Genomic DNA, 19501 nt, shown 5'->3' on the forward strand with positions numbered 1-19501 from the left:
CTGTCTCTATTACGCTTCGTAATGCGCAATGCTCAACAAACCAGACAATGGCAACTTCCTTAAACAGGTGCAGCTGATGGCAATGTACGATCCTGTAATGAAAGACCACAAAACCCCTGCTTTACACTGAACTAAATATACAATACTGTACTTATTGCTGTGCGCCCGTGCTTAAGACTGTTTCAGAGGACACGCGCAAGGGGCGCTCATCATTTGTGTGAGCAAATAATGCTCATATAAATTATGTAAGTGATAATGTGGCTCAGGGCGACAGTAGCTCAGGAGGTAGAGCGGTCGGTCGTCTGGTAATCGGAAGGTTCCCGGTTCGATTCCCGGGGCAACATATCGAAGTGTCCTTGAGCAAGACGCTTAATCCCTAATTGCTCCTGATGAGCAGGTTGGCACCTTGCATGGCACCTTGCATGTAAATGTGTGGGTGAATGTGAGGAACAAATATTGTAAAGCGCTATATAAATACACCATTTAGAATGTACAGCCCACTGGTCATTATTGCAAAAGAAACCATGATAGTTATCTTTTAAGAAGATTTGTGACAAATGCTGAAGTACTAACGGCAACTAGAGGAAACTGATTACAGTTTAGTTTTGTACTGGGCATTCTCTTTCAAGAAGATAGCTGTTTTTTAAGCATTCTGCTCTGACAGTATACAGTAAGTATGTGAGTCAGTGAAGGGTTAGAGTGTATTGAGCATATTCACACAGCGGCCATTTTGCTCTTATGTCATGCTCAGGTTGGGCTCCTTTCTATCCTGTTCCCACATACATCCTGGAAGACTTGTTCTCCCACACAACCCTGTATATGTAAATAAAACAACAGTAAATGAATTAAGACAAATTACTAGAAGAAGTTAGAAACCATCTGTGCTTCTTGAGCACAAGAAGTTTACTAATGTAAGATATAAGTGTGCCATTCGCTTCATTTGTAAACATTAGCAAACCATGAGAGCTGATTCTATGGCTAAGAAGCTGCTAATAATCAGGGCAGTTTCTAACTTTTTGGGGGCCCTATGCAAAATGTTGTTTGGGGCCCCTATTTTGTGAAACTATGGTGGGGGGAGTCCAAACCATAGATATATATAGAACACTAGATAGCTTGCCCGCGCTGCCGGCCAATGGAGAGCGACGTCACTGAACCGCCGCCATCTTGCCAGGGACAGCCTTGAGTGAGAGTGAGTGAGCTGCACAGACAAAAATACTCATAACTCGCTGAAATATTGACGGATTTACAAACGGTTTGGTTTATTACAAGCATTATTAACGTGGCTATGATTCAAGCGGTTTGTAAAAAAAAACATCTTTAAACATTTTTTTTTATAAGTATGCAGTATCATAACTACATCTTTGATGTTCATAGCAAACCAACCCGTTTGTAAATCCGTCAATATTTCAGCGAGTTATGAGTATTTTTGTCTGTGCAGCTCACTCACTCTCACTCAAGGCTGCCCCTGGCAAGATGGCGGCGGTTCAGTGACGCTGGTGACTCCGCCTTAAGCTATCTAGTGTTCTATAGATATCTATGGTCCAAACCCTCTAAGATGGTGCAGAGGCTAGATCCGTGAAAAACTATATTCTTTTCTCACAAATAAAAATCAAACATCTCAAGTTGACCCCAGCAATGACAGAAAATTATAATAAATGGGAAACACTGGGGCTCCCCTACATCAAGAAACTCTTGAAACGTACAGGATTTACCGAATCTGCATTATAACATCTCCCAAATGAGCATAAATGAGACAGATACTGCATTACTGCATACATAAAATGTTTATTTTAAATGTTGAGAAACGCCCACTTACAGTCATAAGCATTAGCCTATCGGTGAAATATTTTAAGCTGATGATTTGTTACATCCCTATAGGATATATATATATATACAGTATATATATATATTATAATTATTTTTTCTTTTTCTTGAGCATATAGGTGCTTTCACTCAACGCATGAAAAAAATAAACCTGGTGGTTTTGGGGGCCCTATGCAACCGCATAGTCCGCATAATTATGGCAAGAAATGGCCCTGGTAACAATGCTATTGGTTTTTGGAAAGAAGTGGGAGATCTTAACAACTGTAAAACATCCCTACCATTTGCTGTAGATGGAATATCCAGAACAGACAGAGTTATGAGCATTACTCAATACCTTATTCAACTGTATCCAACGTGATTCGTATAAAGCGGACAAAATTGAGAGTAATGATTCAATGATGATTATGTCACATGAGGTGTACCAAGCTATAAACAAGCTGTCTGATAACAAAGCAAGTGGTCTAGATCATGTTACTGCTGAACACCTTAAAGGGGAACTATTTTACTATTTCTTTCACTATTTGGGCACTTTTACACAATTCCTGTGAGTCTATGGAACACCTCTGTAATATATATATATTTTTTATTCATTGTTTTATATTTCTAATCAAGTCCTCAAAAACAGCATTTTTCTACCTCAAGATCTCGAGCCGTTTTGAGCCTGGGCTCCTAAACCACTGCGCCACGGCCCCGGTACCTGAACATTAACATGCAGCGGTGTCTCTCTGACATCACATATCGCGCACATTTTCAAATGACTCAGTTCAGTGAGGGTGAATATTGTGAGAGGAGAATTGGAAGAATGCGCCAATATGAGAATTTTGAGACATAGATCATATTAATATAAGTTCACATAGCTAGGAAACAATGCTAAACACTCAAAAAGGCCATTTATAAGATAGTTCCCCTTTAAATATGTCAGTCCAAGGATAGCTCCTCTCCTTGCTGTTTGTTTGACTGGCTTTATCATTCATGGCTTGTTACCAGACGTGTGAATAGTGTCTGTTCTGTTATTGCCATAGCTCTAGCCAGCATACTGTCAAAAGCTCTAGAAATAATCCTTCTGGAAAGATGAAATGTGTTTATTAACTCCACAGATAACCAGTTTGGTTTTAAAAGCTAAACATGGCACTGACTTGTGTATATATGCCTTAAAATAAATGATAAACAAATATAGAGGTCAAAACTCATTGGTTCTTATGTGTTTTATTGATGCTACCAAAGCCTTTGATCATGTTAATCATGGAAAGTTGTTTGTTAAATTTAGTCACAGAATTCTGGCTTACTGGTATGTCCACTAGAGTCTAGACTATGCAAGTAAAGTGGGGCAATCGTGCCTTAGTCCCATTTGGGGTCAGCAATGGTGTCAGACAAAGGGGAATATTATCCCCAGTTCTTTCTAATCTATATATGGATGATCTGTCCAAGCCATTGAACACCTGTAACAAAGGGTGCATGATTGGTAATACTCCATAACTTACTATAGTGTGGAACATGATATCAAATACAATGCCAGTAAGAGTGTTGTCGTAATCTGTAGAACTAAAGAGAACAAATGTCTACAATTTCCTGACTTTAAATGATCCGATAATAACCTTTGTGTCAGGTAAGAAGGTTAAATATCTTGGGCATTTGATTACAGAACAAATGACAAGCAAACATTCTGTCACGTACGTTTAGTTTTGTATGTGTACAGAATAGATGGAGTGAAGGTGTCCCGCAGAGCCTATTGTACACCACTCTATACTTCACACTTGTGGTCAAATTACAAAAAATCGAATCTAATGCAGGACCTCTTTTAGAGAGAGGTCTTTATTCGGCATGCAACGACACAACGACATGCAATGGGCGGCACACACACAGAGGAATACACACACACACACACACACACACACACACACATGCAATTGTCTCTCAGGGTCGCCGATGCGATTGAGCTCTGCTCTTAACCCATCCCGTCGTCCTTCCCCCCAAGGGCTGCCGGGAGCAGACAGGGCGTCGGCGAGGGCCGCGCCCGGGGACCAATCCAAGTGCTCCTGCCCGTCTTCGTCAGGGACGTGACAGCGTCAGTGATCTGTTGTGCATGTTTTTCCATTGGGTTTCTCTTATCGGGGGGGGGGGGCCTTGCGAGCACGGGGAGAACATGCAAACTCCACACAGAAAGGTTAACCACTACACCACCGTGCCGCTAGTTTACAGAAACTTCAAGTAGCTTATAATGATGCCATGATAATATTATTATTAGAATATAAGAGGCTTAGATGGTGTAGTGCTGCAGGACTCAATACCATCCAAGCTGCTTCAGGAAATCTCATGTATACATTTATTTGCCTCTGAAAATATGTGTGTGTTTGTATATATATAGATGTACATCTGTATACATCTATCCAAATCAATGTAATGTAGTGCATATCTGTGTGTGTGTGTGTGTGTGTGTGTGTGTGTGTGTGTGTGTGTGTGTGTGTGTGTGTGTGTGTGTGTGTGTGTGTGTGTGTGTGTGTGTGTGTGTGTGTGTGTGTGTGTGTGTGTGTGTGTGTGTGTGTGTGTGTGTGTGTGTGTGTGTGTGTGTGTGTGTGTGTGTGTGTGTGTGTGTGTGTGTGTGTGTGTGTGTGTGTGTGTGTGTGTGTAGATATAGATGAGTGTGTGGAGGGGCAGCACTGGTGTAAGCAGAGATGTGTCAACTCCTTTGGCTCATTCAAGTGCAGCTGTGATGATGGTTACCAGCTCACACACAACCAGACCTCCGAGTCCTGTACAGGTGTGTGTGCGATTGTGCGTGCATGCATGCGAGTGCACATGTGTGTGTGTGTGAGAAAGAGAAAGGGCGTGTCCATTTGTGTCTTGTATTACTTTTCGATATACTATTGAATGTTACCCCGTCTCCCTCTCTACAGATGTGGACGAGTGTCTACTTCATGTGAGTGTGACCGGCTGTCTGTTTGGTTGTGTCAATACTCCCGGCAGCTTCCATTGCCAGTGTCCTCCAGGGTACAGCCTGCAAGCCACCGACAGACACTGCCAAGGTTTGGTGTTTACCCAACAGTAGGGTGGGGGCGATATGCTGAACTATGGGAAATCGTATGTCAGATAATCCAATTGATGTTTATTATATTATTGGTCCTGCATGGAAATGGTAAAGACCCCTAGAATCAAGTGGCACTGTCATTTTCACCTGACATTCTCAAGCATTTCAGAAAAAGTTGTGAGAAATCTGACTTTCCACTTGCTTTTTTAGCATTGATTTAGACAGCAGAATTGTGTATCACAATTATCTATAAAAAAAATGTATCACAGTTATACACTATTCAATGTATGTTGATATATTGCCCAGCCCTATTCAACAGATATTACAAACCACCCCTTGTTTGCCTCTGTAATCTCTGACAAGGTAAGGAAATAAAGAGCTTAAGTTTGACCCAAAAGGTATGATTGTTTTTCTTTGCCCCATGCCCTTTTTCTAAACAATTAGTTGAATTAGTTCATTCGATTTTCTCAGTCATCTGAATGGAGGGGATTAACGGACCTTGTAAATAATTCTCAGTGTTTGTTTTAAAGGAACATGCCAACATTATGTGAAAACCGTCTTCTCTAGAGTCTAGAAGATATACCAATTTCCTCTGTGTTCAGTAGAAAGCTATCCTGGCTGCAAGCTGGCCTATCTTAGCACAAATGAATGGTAACGGATACATATCAGCAGATACAAAACGAAATATATATAAGAACAAAAAACCTGCTTGTCTATATGACGAGATGCAATTCACAATCAACAGACACAGTTACTCCACCAGGCATGTGTCAATGGAAAGATGTACTGTAAAGATGTCAAGAACAAATGCAATGAAAAGGACTGTGATGTATAGAGCCATGACTGCATGGAATTCCTTACCACCTGCACTAACTAGGGTTGAAGAAAAACAGACGTTTAAAAAACACCTTAAAAATCATATAAGAAAGAATGGTACTGTCAGTTAAGTAAACATAGTGGGTGATTGAGAAGATGGGTATGTGTGATTGGTGAACTTAGATTTTTAATAGATTTGTAGGTTGTATTGAGATGTATTGTTGTACTTTAAGTGAACATATATGCCTTGAAACATGATTGAGTAGATGGGTATGTGTGATTGGTGGACTTAGATATTTTATTATATAATATTTGTATGTGTTATTGAGGTGTATTGTTTTATTGTATTGTATTGATTTTATTGTATTGTATTGATTTGTGTGGACCCCAGTAATAGTAGCCTATGCCTGTGGCAATGGCTAATGGGGATCCGAATAAACTAAACAAAACGTAGACCTCTCCCAGAGTTTTAAGCTATAGGCTAGCTGATCTGTATCTGCTTCCATTCATCTGTGCTAAACTAGGTTAGCTTGCAGCCAGATAGCTTTCTACTGAACGCACAAAGAGGAAATTGGTATCTATCTTCTTGTCTGACCAGGGAAGACGGTAAGCGCATTTCACACAATGTTGGCGTGTTCCTACCTGGTAGTAATCTAACCCCACATATCTGGTACTCCAAGAAGGTAAAATAAACACTAACAATTATTTGAACCAGGTCCGGAGTTTGATCAGATTATTTGTGACAGAACAGCTGTTTGGGGCACACTATGTGGTCTTGAATCTTCTTTTGCCCTGGCTGCTACAGATATAGATGAATGTGCTGATAACCAGGGGCGAGGGCCCTGTGCTGAGCAGTGCCACAACGCACCAGGATTCTACCAATGCTCGTGCACATACGGCTACGCCCTGGCAGGTGACGGACAGAGCTGCATCTCCCGGTGTGCTCCTGGGTACAGGATACACCCCCACACTCCAACACCAGGGAACTCGACTACATACGCTCTCAGAGGACAGTGTGTAGGTAGGAAAAACATAGTCTGTAATACATATATTGTAATATTTCCCGAGATAATTATTGGTTTCTTTCACTTTTATTGGTCGGCTGTCTTTTATCGTCTCGCTTGTCTTTGTGCAAAACAGAATCCGATTTTTGACCATGTTGGGTGTTTTGAGGGGTGCTTTAGGTAGCCTATCCCTAACCATACTCTTTCACTGAAAACAGCTGAAAGACACTGGTGAGTTTCTTTGACATATCCTCCGGATTACCAGACGACTGCTCTACCTCCCGAGCCACTGTCGCCCCCCCCTATGTAAAAACGAATGGTTGCTAGGTGTTGATATATGAGAAATATATGAACAAAACGTAGACATTTGCTGTCTTATGACTGGATCTTGTAAACAAGTCAGAGTAGGAACAGTAACATCATGCTTCTCAGTGTTTTACCAACTCTACCACTACATAGAAATTGCACATTTTCTTTTGAAAGTGGTTACCATGGTTACAGGCCACCATACTGGAAGAAAGAGAACATTCCATGCAAGGCCTCTATATTACCACTACACTCGGAGAGGGCATATACCCATTGGGTCAAACGCTAGCTAAAGATCCAGCTTACACTTGACACCCTGCAAGCTAAGTGCGAGAGGTCTAGCTCACTAGACCACCTGAAGAGAGAACATTTGAAAAGCATCGTTAGGATAAAGTGTTATGTTGAGATGGTGATGGTAAAACTGACCCGTTGTTTCAACACACAGATGTTGATGAGTGCCAGGAGAGAGAGCTGCAGCTCAGCAGCTGTGAGGGGAGGTGTGTCAACCTACCTGGCTATCACCTCTGCATCTGCCCCAGGGGGTACATACTACATACAGACGGATGGCAATGCAAGGGTTAGTAGGGTAACACATCTGCCGACACAAACACACACACTCACACACTCCCTGACATCACCAATGACAATATCATACTCTTTAATTCCCTATCACACACTCCATTGTTTCCCGTTCTATTATAAGACAAAGAAAAAGCGGGCGGTCAGGTGGCGTAACGGAGATTGCGTTCGTCACCAAACCCCGGAGCGGCTAGATTCGCCTGTTCGAATCCAGCTCACAGCTCCGGGGTTGTCACCAGCTTGGCTGGCCGTTCACACTAATACAATTGGCAGTATTAGAGGGTGGGAGAAGCTGGCGGGGTGGGTCCGGGTCGTTGTAAACAGCGACTCCTACAGTTCGGTCGGGGTGCCTGCTAAGCGCGGATAGGACTTGAGTGTGATAGTGTGATCCTTCCACACGCTACGCCCTCTCAATGAGAATCCGCGCTGCCAGGTGAAAAGAAGCGGTTGATTGGCTGGACGTGTGTCGGAGGAAGCACGTGATAGCCTCCACTCTCCCAGACCGACTGTGGGGGGTAAGTGCGCAGCGACCAGGAAGGGGATTGGGAATTGGCATAACGACTAACATTGGGATGGGAGAAAATCGGAGGAAAATGGAGGGGGAAAAAGATAAAAAAAGAAAAAAAAAAAAAAAAAAGACAAAGAAAAGAAGACAGCCTTGTGGTTGTATGGCTCAGCTAACCAGTGGGGGCTAACCAGTGGGGGCTTACTGTAAGAGTAGGAGGTGGGGTAAACATTGAGCAATAAAAGGAGATCTCCCCGCTGAGTCCAATGGCGCCACCCTTGAGTCTCTACAATAAGCGGTTCCCGAGATATGAAAGGGAGCAAACTCTTTTAAGCCTACGGGCCCCTCCTGGGGCCCATTTACCACTGCTGCTTCTCTTTACCGTCACTCTTCGAGTATTTGCGCTATCAAAAAAAGCTCAGCGCCGTCTTATTACGATAATCCAAAAAACTGCAGGAGTTATTGAGGAAGTAAACACAGGTAGACCTGCTTCAAGGTCAACCACCAAGGTAAAATTCCGCCTAGAAAAAAGTGAGTAAAAAGGAGACTGACGCACGAATCCCACCAGGCGCAAGCACTCGCGGGTTTCGTGCGAGAACAGCACGCGTGGCCATCCACACACCGAGTCTGACTTCATATAGTGGGCGAAAGCGCACGGAGGAAGGCCCATTTACATTGGAACAGCTGTACATGCCTAGTCTATATGCGAAGTCAGTCCCCGTTTGAAGATTTTTTTAAAGCTTTCCAGTTCTAGTGTTCTATTGTCCATTTTGCATGTAGAATCAGTTATTTTATAATTAATTAGAATGTTAGAATTCATTTTAGAATGATGAAATCAGTGTGACTGTATATGGTTTATTTGTATTGGGAAAGATACAGACACATTAGCTGGTTGAACAACATCTATATGTGTGGTAATAATGCAGATATTGGGTCTCATTCTCGAACGAAGTTACGACAAAATATTTCGTCTTAGCCAGATTTCGGCCTATTTAAGACATATTAGGGCTGGGAGTGGGAGTCTTCAAATTTTCCTGAGATCTTATTTGAGAGCAGATCTAAGAGTGCTGAGGAGCACACTTAAATATGCTCTCAGCCCACGATCAAATCTCATGATTGATTGACTAATTTAAAATGTTATTATAACTTGACAGACTGTGTTCTCATAGTGATTCCTTCACGTCAACGCTACAGGCCTCCTTGGAATTAATTACTTAATCATAATTAAAATAAATATGACCATATTTGTACGATAAGAAATTACGAATTTGATGTCAGAAAAATAAATAATATGGATTCATCTGATCACAGGGCAGCTGGATTAACCATATCTGAACCAGCTATTTTGGACAAATAATTACTCAGATATTCAAACACAATTATGCAATTATTGTGAAATGATTGAAAATAATAATAATTTAATGCCTTCTGTGGAATTTGTATTTCTTATTTGTTACACATCTGTTTTAATGATTAATTATATACATTTGAAAGAATGCAGGTCAACATGCAATGTATCCCATTGATTGGTATACAATGGGACAGACCTTTGTTTGATTGATTGATTGAAAACGTTATTAACAGATTGCAGAATGGGTACAGTACAGCTCAATTACATAAGGGGATGCAGACCAGAGAAAGAATTTCGTCTTGTTTACATCAGGGTCCCCCATTTTCTTTTTTTAAAACTTTATTTTTTAGCGTTTATCGCTTTCCTGTTCAAGCATGACCGACAGTTGCAGGGTGAAACGGGAGAGAGAGCAGGGGGAGACATTCGGCAAATGACGGCGGGTCCGGGAATCGAACTCGGAGTCAACCAGATCCGTGACGCAGCACGGAGTCCCGCGACGCAGCGCGGTAACATGGTGTGCTACTGGAGCACCCGGGTCCCCCATTTTCAATTCATCATAACATATATGACACACATGACACAGATAGACAGTACTGCTACATCTATACATTTATGACATACCAGATTTGCAAATACAGTACTGTTTGTGATACAAAAAGAGTCCAGAAAAGAGAGTACATTTGACGTAGAAACTGTTGGAGGAGGTTGGGTAGGGATGGGTGGGGGATAGACTTACACTGTACAAGCAAAACTGTACATTGGAATATTGACAAAACCATACTTGGTCATTTACTGTACATTGGAGGGGGTTGATATAGCTATAAACCTGCATTCCTTCGAATATATCATTAATCAATTAAACTTATATTGAAATACACTATATAGCCTATACACCAACACTGAAATGACAGTGGATAAATAAATAAGAACTAAAGCTATCGGTGGAAATAGACTGCATTAATATTCCATAACAAGTCTTGTGTGCGCCTACGAATGAACAGTAATGGGATAATAATAGTAATAAGCCATACTGCGTTCATTCATTACGCCCGCCGTAGGCTATATATATTATATGTCATTCATTCATTAATATACAGTGCGCGCGCGCGTGTGTGTCTGTGTGTGCGCGCGCGCTGCGGCAGGTGTGTACCGCGAGCTGTATATGATGCCAATACATTAATCTAATCTAGTTTTGATGGGCGCAAGCGTGATTACGAAACCTAGCCGCATTTCTCGGAGACGCTCTCTGATTGGCACTGACTGACGCTAGGTTTCGTAATCACGTGGCTCGCAAAGCACTTCCGCCATTCCATTTCACACAGCTGCGTCACCATAAGGAACTATGGAGGCAGTGTTTTGTATGCAAATGAGCTGAACGGGAACGCACTTTGGAGTTTACGACAGAATGCCATTCTCCAAGCAGATATCAGATCATATAATTTCTGCAACCGTTTCAGCCACTTAAGACATATCTCCAGCACGTTCAGGACTCAGAGTGTACTTGTCATAGATTATGTCTCAGTGGTTCCAAGATAAGTCTTCCAGAATATATCTTTGGAAAATTTTCGGGAATGAGACCCATTGAGTGTATTTCTGTGAAAATGCCTCTGAATCCAACCAAAGCGATTCAATTCGCTTCCCGCCCGCGAGTCGCCCGCCTGCACGCGGCCGGTGTGAACAGCGACGCCTGTCAACATGGGAGCGAAAGTGAAGCGCTGATCACCCGCCCGCCTCACACCTTGCGCCCGCGCCTGGTGGGTTTCGTGCGTAAGAAGAATAAATCTAAAAGGCCAGGGTTCACAAACTGTATTGCAGTTGCATAATAGTTCCAAGTTAAAAATGTACATGTGCAAAGTTAACTTCAAAAGTCTGTGAAGTCTACTTCACAAAAAACCTGTAAAAATCCAATTCCGATTTTTGTTTTTCTAGTGTAAAACAGTTTGATACACACTCAAAACATACAGTAAAGTTAAAACAATAACAGATATTGAAAGCTGAAGTAGTTCTGAAAAAAGGTTTTAAAGTGTTTAAAAGGGCTTAAGCATGGGGGGTATGGTTAACCTATAGCAGCCCGAGCTCGCTTCAAATATGTAAATAAAGTACTAATCGACCACAGGGAAAAAGGTAGATATTGTACGTTATGTTATAGCCATAAGTAGTATATTTACTATTGTATTGAAAATGTACAATGTGTACACGTTTTCAGAAGATGTAGTGAGTTCCCCTGCAGGGAAGTGAACCCAGAGCACCCACATCACAGTCCAGTGCCTTTACCTCGAGACCGAAACACACTTCTCTGTGGAGGATCAGGATGGGTGGGTGGATTAGTCTACCAACACTCATTGTTGGTTAGACTCCCGGTTGCAGTTTGTTTTGGACTTTTGCTGATACAAAACATAAATATATTACTATATTACTATAAACATATTATATTTCATTTCAACCTTTATTTAAAATCGTAAGCATCTGAGGTTTCCCTCATTTACAGAAACGATGATTGTATAGTACATAATAAAAACAATATTCAAAGAAATTTAAACACCAAAATAAAAAAACGTATTACTATGGCTATAACATAACGTACATTATGTACCTTTTTTCCTGTGGTCGATTAGTACTTAATTAACATTTTCTGATGAGACTGGGTACCAATGTACCAGCCCGAATTAAAGTAGTTGTCTGTACTGAGTACATTGACGCCTCGCATTAAGTGTCTCTAACAAACTGTTCATGAGATATAAAAGGGAGCAGGGCTTAAGCATGGAGGCGTGGCTAACCTAGACCAATGAAAGTAGTAGTCTGTACTGAGTGGACATTTGTGTCAAATTTGAAGAAGTTCCTGAGATATTGCGTTCACGAGAATGGGAGGGACAGACAACCCGAAAACATAATGCCTCCACAAAAAGCCATTAAAAAAAACATGACTCTCTCCCTTCTCTCCAGACATCAATGAGTGCGATCGGAGGAGCGGTGGATGCTCCCACCAGTGTTTGAACCTTGAAGGAGGATATAGATGTGTCTGCCCCGCCTCCCATCGCCTCTCCACTTACAGCAGGAAGACATGTGAGCCCAGGAAAACACTCGTCACTGCTGACTGGCTGGGTGGACTTCCTCACACCTGACTGGCTGGGTGGACTTCCTCACTCCTGACTGGCTGGGTGGACTTCCTCACTCACACCTGACTGGCTGGGTGGACTTCCTCACTCACACCTGACTGGCTGGGTGGACTTCCTCACTCACACCTGACTGGCTGGGTGGACTTCCTCACTCCTGACTGGCTGGGTGGACTTCCTCACTCACTCCTGACTGGCTGGGTGGACTTCCTCACTCACACCTGACTGGCTGGGTGGACTTCCTCACTCCTGACTGGCTGGGTGGACTTCCTCACTCACTCCTGACTGGCTGGGTGGACTTCCTCACACCTGACTGGCTGGGTGGACTTCCTCACTCACACCTGACTGGCTGGGTGGACTTCCTCACACCTGACTGGCTGGGTGGACTTCCTCACTCACACCTGACTGGCTGGGTGGACTTCCTCACTCATGACTGGCTGGGTGGACTTCCTCACACCTGACTGGCTGGGTGGACTTCCTCACTCACACCTGACTGGCTGGGTGGACTTCCTCACTCATGACTGGCTGGGTGGACTTCCTCACACCTGACTGGCTGGGTGGACTTCCTCACTCCTGACTGGCTGGGTGGACTTCCTCACTCCTGACTGGCTGGGTGGACTTCCTCACTCCTGACTGGCTGGGTGGACTTCCTCACTCACTCCTGACTGGCTGGGTGGACTTCCTCACTCACTCCTGACTGGCTGGGTGGACTTCCTCACTCACACCTGACTGGCTGGGTGGACTTCCTCACTCACTCCTGACTGGCTGGGTGGACTTCCTCACTCACTCCTGACTGGCTGGGTGGACTTCCTCACTCACTCCTGACTGGCTGGGTGGACTTCCTCACTCACACCTGACTGGCTGGGTGGACTTCCTCACTCACTCCTGACTGGCTGGGTGGACTTCCTCACTCACTCCTGACTGGCTGGGTGGACTTCCTCACTCACACCTGACTGGCTGGGTGGACTTCCTCACTCACACCTGACTGGACAACACGTCTTAGGCCCAGATCAGAAGGTGCCTTGTACGGAGAAATGTGAGGCACACAGCAGCACAAAAGCAGTCGGCTAAAAGCCTCACTCATTGTGCCTCAAGCCTCGTTGTGTTCAATATAGGTTATGTTGGCTTGTCCAGGAAAAGGCCAGAAGCAAGTACGGTAGAATTATTTGGCGATGACAATTGGAAAATCTTCCAGGAAATTGGTGATTAACAAATAACAAAAGTTAGATGATTTTAGAAGATTAGTTTTTATTATTGAACTTTAATTACCACATTTTCTAAATACTTTTAAAGGGTTATTCATTCAACACCTAAAAAGAAAACAATGTAGTTTGCGGCATATATACATTTTATTATCAGATATTGTCAACATATTTAATATAAATTAAATCTTTAAATTATTCTATATATGAATGTTTTCAGTATTATAGAGAGGACAATGCATTTGCACCTTTGACAAGAACATTTCTAAATACATCAACAGTCAGTAGTAGCCTACTCTTTTTCACCATTTCCTTTCCTTCAAAAATAAAAACAGCAGTTATGATAACTCTTTCTCTCTTTTCACTTTCTAAATCTTTAAAGAACTCCACAAAAGCTGTGTGGAAAAACTGTTCTCAGACAGACATACAAAAAGTCCTTCTATGCAACATGCTCTGCTCTCTGGTATCACACCAGTCTCTGGCTGGAATAACTTTCCTTTCTGACCAATACATATATCATGCATACACATAGCTCGGTACTTAGTACACATAGCTGAGTACCCAGTACACAGAACACATAGGGGTCATACCACCCATTATTAGCAATAACAAGCTGATGCTGAACTGAACTGATGTTCAGATGTCAAACCGAACAGCTAGATTGTCTACATTCAAGGCACATAACATACTCCAAGTCAAAAACGTGTCAATACTAAAAGTATATTATTGGTGTATTAAGTGTGTTACAAGTATATGTACTTTTCTGAGATGTATGTATTGCAATGTATTTTTGGTACTTCTTATGGGCTTTTGTGTACTAATTCAAAGCATGTGTTTAGTATGACAGTCATTAATATAATATATAATATGTAATGCAAGTACACTTAAAAATAAATAAATAAAAGTTTTAAAAACAAAATTTGCTTCATTCGTTCTCAGTTCTGAAACAAAATAATGTATCCGTATAAACAGAACATTCCCCTGGGTGTTCTATAACATCTTTACCAATTAATTGTCTATGAAGCAGCTCCAGACTTTATACATGATGACATCATAAATTAAGAATTTTAGCTTTTGGATTTGGGAGAGTTAAGTTAACTAAGTTCACTTATTTATTATAGACCATAGGAATAACTGTATGAAATATAAAATTGGGTGTACTTCCCCCTTTTCTTTTTTCTTTTCTACTTGGGACAAGCATTGGACACAACTGTGACACCAGAACCTGTACAAACTTGGTGTGTATACTAAGGGCGATTTGTCAGAGGTGTGGAATCAATCGATATCGCTCTTAATTCAAACAAATACTAAAAATAGACGTTTTCATACTGATTTACACACAACATATACACACACGGATATAAAGACATTGTCACCATCCTCTTGGCATTCACAGCAACTTTGTTGCTACCATGCAACAAGGGTTTGTAAAATACAGGACCACAAATGACACATCGAATCAGAAGATATACTAGGAGTAACAGCTCATACGTATGTTAAAGGCTATAATACAGCCACTATATTCTCACATGACATAGAACACAGATATACCAGAGCAGCCGCCTACAGGTAAATATTCAGTCAGTATTTCATATTATATCACATTAGATAGTGGTTGTAATTAAAATGTATTTTAGCGGCATGTTGAAAATAATAGACTATAGCTATATATATACATTTAAAGAAAATTATAATAATAAGTAGTGGTTTGAAATCCATTTTTCATGCCAGGTTATTGTTTAGTTATATCAGAGCAATGTAATATCAAATTATAATATATAATATTATAATAATATCAGATTAAAGATCAAACAATTGTCTTGAATTTGATCCACAGACTGCAAGTTTGTTATAATGAGAAGCTTTGTTGCCTTTGGTCAGCAGAGGTTTTCTCTTAGTTATCCCTCAACTGCCAATCACAGACGTACCCCTTATGTTAAACACCAATGAGGAGCAGTGAGACTTGCTAATCCCGCCCCATCACTGCATCAGGCAGCTGGAATTTGGCAGGAAGTCCTGAACATAGGTGACCACAGCCTTGGAGAGGTAGGTCATGGTGCCGTAGCTGCCACTAGGGGCGCTATCGTAGAAGAAGTTGCAGATACCGGTGGCTGGGTCCTTCTCCAGAAAATATTCATTGGCACTGTGGGATTCCGTGGGATTCCTAAGGATGGAAATATGAAAGAATATGATGGCACAGAGCTATACAGATGGTCAAAATATGCTTCCTGCTTACATTACGTCTTACTTAAGTCACTCACCATGAGGGGCACTGCTCCTGTAGCGCCTGGCAGTAAATGTGTCTGAACAGGTTTTTCTCTGTCTTTGTACTGTATATATATGTATAGGGCTGTCCCCGACTAAGGATTTGGATGGTCGACTAGGATTGGCCAAAATTTGCCGTTAGTCGACTATTGGTCGACAAAAAAAAATATATATATATATATATATATATATATATATATATATATATAATATTAAAAATATATATATATATTTTTATATTTGTTTACATTTTTTATCATTCCATTTGGGCTGTGGGGGTGCTTAATGTCTGAAGGAGTCGACTGAAGGCTTCTTGTGCTCTGCAAAAGCATGCAATTGGTCCACTGATGGATACATCTTGATATTTGTCTAGTCTAGTGTGTTCATTAGATGGGTGAAATCCTCTTTCAGTGCCTCTGTGCCTGTTTTCTTAGGCAGTTAGCCTCTGGTATGCGTGCCATTAGCGTTAGCCACGCTTCTAGGCCTCTTTTCTTTTGGAAAGAATGATAAAGAATTTTTTTTTTTTTTTTTTTTTGCATATTATTATATTCGACTAAGAGGTTGGCCAGTCGACTACGGCTCCTTTCGACCGATTAGTCGACTAATCGATTAATAGGGGTCAGCCCTAGTATATTGTATGTCTATGATGTTTTCTTTCATATATTGAGTTATTATTTATCTTTGCTCCTGACTGCAAGCCAAGTTTCCCATCTGGGATGATACAGCTACAGTCAAATAAACCAAATACCTGGTCGTTGAGGAAGAGGTCGTTGGCCATGTGGAGGATGCGGTCCACGTGGATGATGCCTCCGATACTGTCCACATCCACGTCGGCCAGCAGGCCCACCACCATCACCGTCTCCACCAGCAGCTGCCGGTACTCCGGCTGGGGCACGTGGTTCAGCACAGACTCCACCTGCACCGCAAACTTGATCTCTCCCTCGGTCATCTAAATGGTAAATGGTTGCATTTATATAGCGCTTTTATCCAAAGTGCTTTCCAATTTGTTCCTCACATTTTACCCATTCACTCACACATTCACACACACACCGAGGCAACCATGCAAGGTGCCAACCTGCTCATCGGGAGCAATTAGGGGTTAAGTGTCTTGCGCAAGGACACTTCGACACGCTGCCCCGGGAGGAGTGGGAATCGAACCGGGAACCTCCAGATTACCAGACGACTGCTCTACCTCCCGAGCCACTGTCGCCCCCCCCCATCTAGGGAGCAGACCAGTAGAGGAGCCACACGGAACAATCAGGACATGAAGGTCTGAATCCAGATCCAGCTGCAAATCTATCTTACCCCATAATTTTGTAGAAGGAAACTCCGCTTCTAAGTCTTACAGCTGCATTTACACACAGATTTCTAACCCTTTGTGGTATTTATTTGATCTTATAGCTGTCTAAACCAAAATCCCATGTTTGTTAATCACAGTCGGTGTCTAAATCGGATTCAATGCTGCTTCTCCCTGTTTAGATAGTGGGACAAGACAAGAGTTCATATGTGATTAGACCCTACGTTAAGAACATCCTACCTCTCTGGTTGTAGACGAGGGCAGAACATAACCGTCAATGGACAGGCCATGGCACTTTTGCAGGATCTTCCAGACCTTCTGGTAGAAACCCATCGGTACCCTGTTTATAGCCCCGTCCAGCCTGCGCCTCCTCAGCCACTGGCCCTGCCGCTCCTCCCACTGCAGCTGCCCGATGCCTGGTCCCAGACCCACCGGAGACAGGATGCCGCTGGGGGTGGAGGGGCTGCTGCAACGCTGTGGGGGCGGAGGACAGAAAGATGCTGCTGGGTGGAGGTTAAACACACAAGACCTGCTTCAAACAGCGTTTGCTACTAATTCTCAGTGTTTGTTTTAACCTGCTCAGTACCTCATGGCTGGGGTCTGCCATGTGGGACAATACAGGGAGCGCCAGAACGTTTAAACATTCTGGAAGTCAATTTAGTATACTTTTCTGTGATTGACAATTTACATTATTGTGCTAATGTGGTAAAACCCACCCACCTGATATTCCAAGTAGGTTAAACCAATGCTTAGAAGTATTTGCAAACACTATTTGACCAAGGTCTTTTACACATGTCCTCTCTCTCTCACACATGCACGCACACACACACATGCACACACACACACACACAGTGAATCTCCTAAAACCAATATCTACTGTACCAATACGGTCCATGCAAATTATCAATATTAAAATACAACAATATCATGCTACAGTATATTAGACCATGCAAAATAGTAAAGCAGTTACAGTAAGTAAGGCAAGGCACACACTGATTGGATCAATGACTAATATACAATGACGTATGGTAGATGTCTTTCGGATGATTTAACTAGTTAAGCCTTACACTAAGTAAAGGACGGAATGTTTTACCGTAGAGTGAGGCGATGTGACACTACTGTTGATGGACAGACCACCGCCAAAGATCTACAGATGAACATGAATGATAGGACATGACAGGTGCCGGTATGCTGCTTAAAGGACAACTTCTGTATTTTTAAACCTGGACCCTATTTTCATTGATCCGGCATTGAGGTTGATCGCTTCAGTCGGCAACCGCAAATCAGGCTGCAATGTAATCACACGGGGCAAATGTGCACGTCAAAGTACGTCCACTAAAAGAGCTTGTTTTTTGCCGCTGACAGGCTCAGACTGTTCTAGGCTTGTTTGAGATGAGCTAGGCCTGCGCAGTTTTGACAATCACCTTGGCAAGCGCGTTGCATGACGGTTAGAATGTCGTCCGACTTGCTCTGGAAATCTGACTGCGTGAGTCGCAGAAATCTCAGGGGGGCATGAACTTGCAGTTTTCAGGGCTAGGCTACGCAGTTGCTCTCCACCGACTGCTCAACCTCATGCATGATGGGAAACGACTTGCTCTGGTTTGCGCAAAGCGCCCATTGGCTCAGAAAAGTTGTCACCACCCACAAGGAAGTTATGAGACGTCTATCTTATCCATCCTTATTCCAAGATAAACTTCATGAACTGTCAGACAGACACCAAATTATTTTTATCAGAGTACTGACATTCACAATTGAACGCTTTACACATTCGCTTTACACATTCCGTCTTAATAAACATCTCTGCAATGGAGTTTATATCGAAAGCAGTATCAACCCCCCTCAACAAAATATAATGAGAAAGTTATTTGAAGAAGCTCTTGGTACACAAACTCCTGTATCCAATAATAATAATAATAATAATAATAATAATAATAATAATAATAATAATAATAATAATAATAATAATAATAAATTAAGACGTATTTCTACCTGTTCTCATATACCCCCACATAAAATCCAAAGGATAATTAGCTGGCCAAACATCATCACTGCTCTCGAAATTATAATTAGCCGAAACTATAATATATAGGCCTATTATATCGTTGCACACATCTTAAGTGTCTGCTGAATAATTGTTTTAGAATTATTCAGCAGTGTGTGTGTGTGTGTGTGTGTGTGTGTGTGTGTGTGTGTGTGTGTGTGTGTGTGTGTGTG

General features: G+C 42.1%; 1 protein-coding gene across 1 annotated transcript in view; it reads right to left on the minus strand.

Moving 5' to 3' along the window:
- Positions 1-13855: 13855 nt before the first annotated feature.
- LOC311247323 (phosphorylase b kinase regulatory subunit alpha, liver isoform-like) overlaps positions 13856-19501 on the minus strand; it is a 54754-nt gene continuing 49108 nt past the window's right edge. The window contains exons 28-31 of the mRNA XM_084337680.1: positions 18381-18434; positions 17528-17761; positions 16728-16939; positions 13856-15868 (exon numbers count right to left, since the gene is read on the minus strand). Of these exons, the coding sequence (XP_084193806.1) occupies positions 15706-15868; positions 16728-16939; positions 17528-17761; positions 18381-18434 (663 nt within the window). The 3' untranslated portion in view covers positions 13856-15705. The remainder of the gene's footprint in view (positions 15869-16727; positions 16940-17527; positions 17762-18380; positions 18435-19501) is intronic.

Source organism: Notolepis coatsorum (genome assembly GCF_963971535.1).
Source record: "Notolepis coatsorum genome assembly, chromosome: 20".
NCBI classification, from domain to species: domain Eukaryota; kingdom Metazoa; phylum Chordata; class Actinopteri; order Aulopiformes; family Paralepididae; genus Notolepis; species Notolepis coatsorum.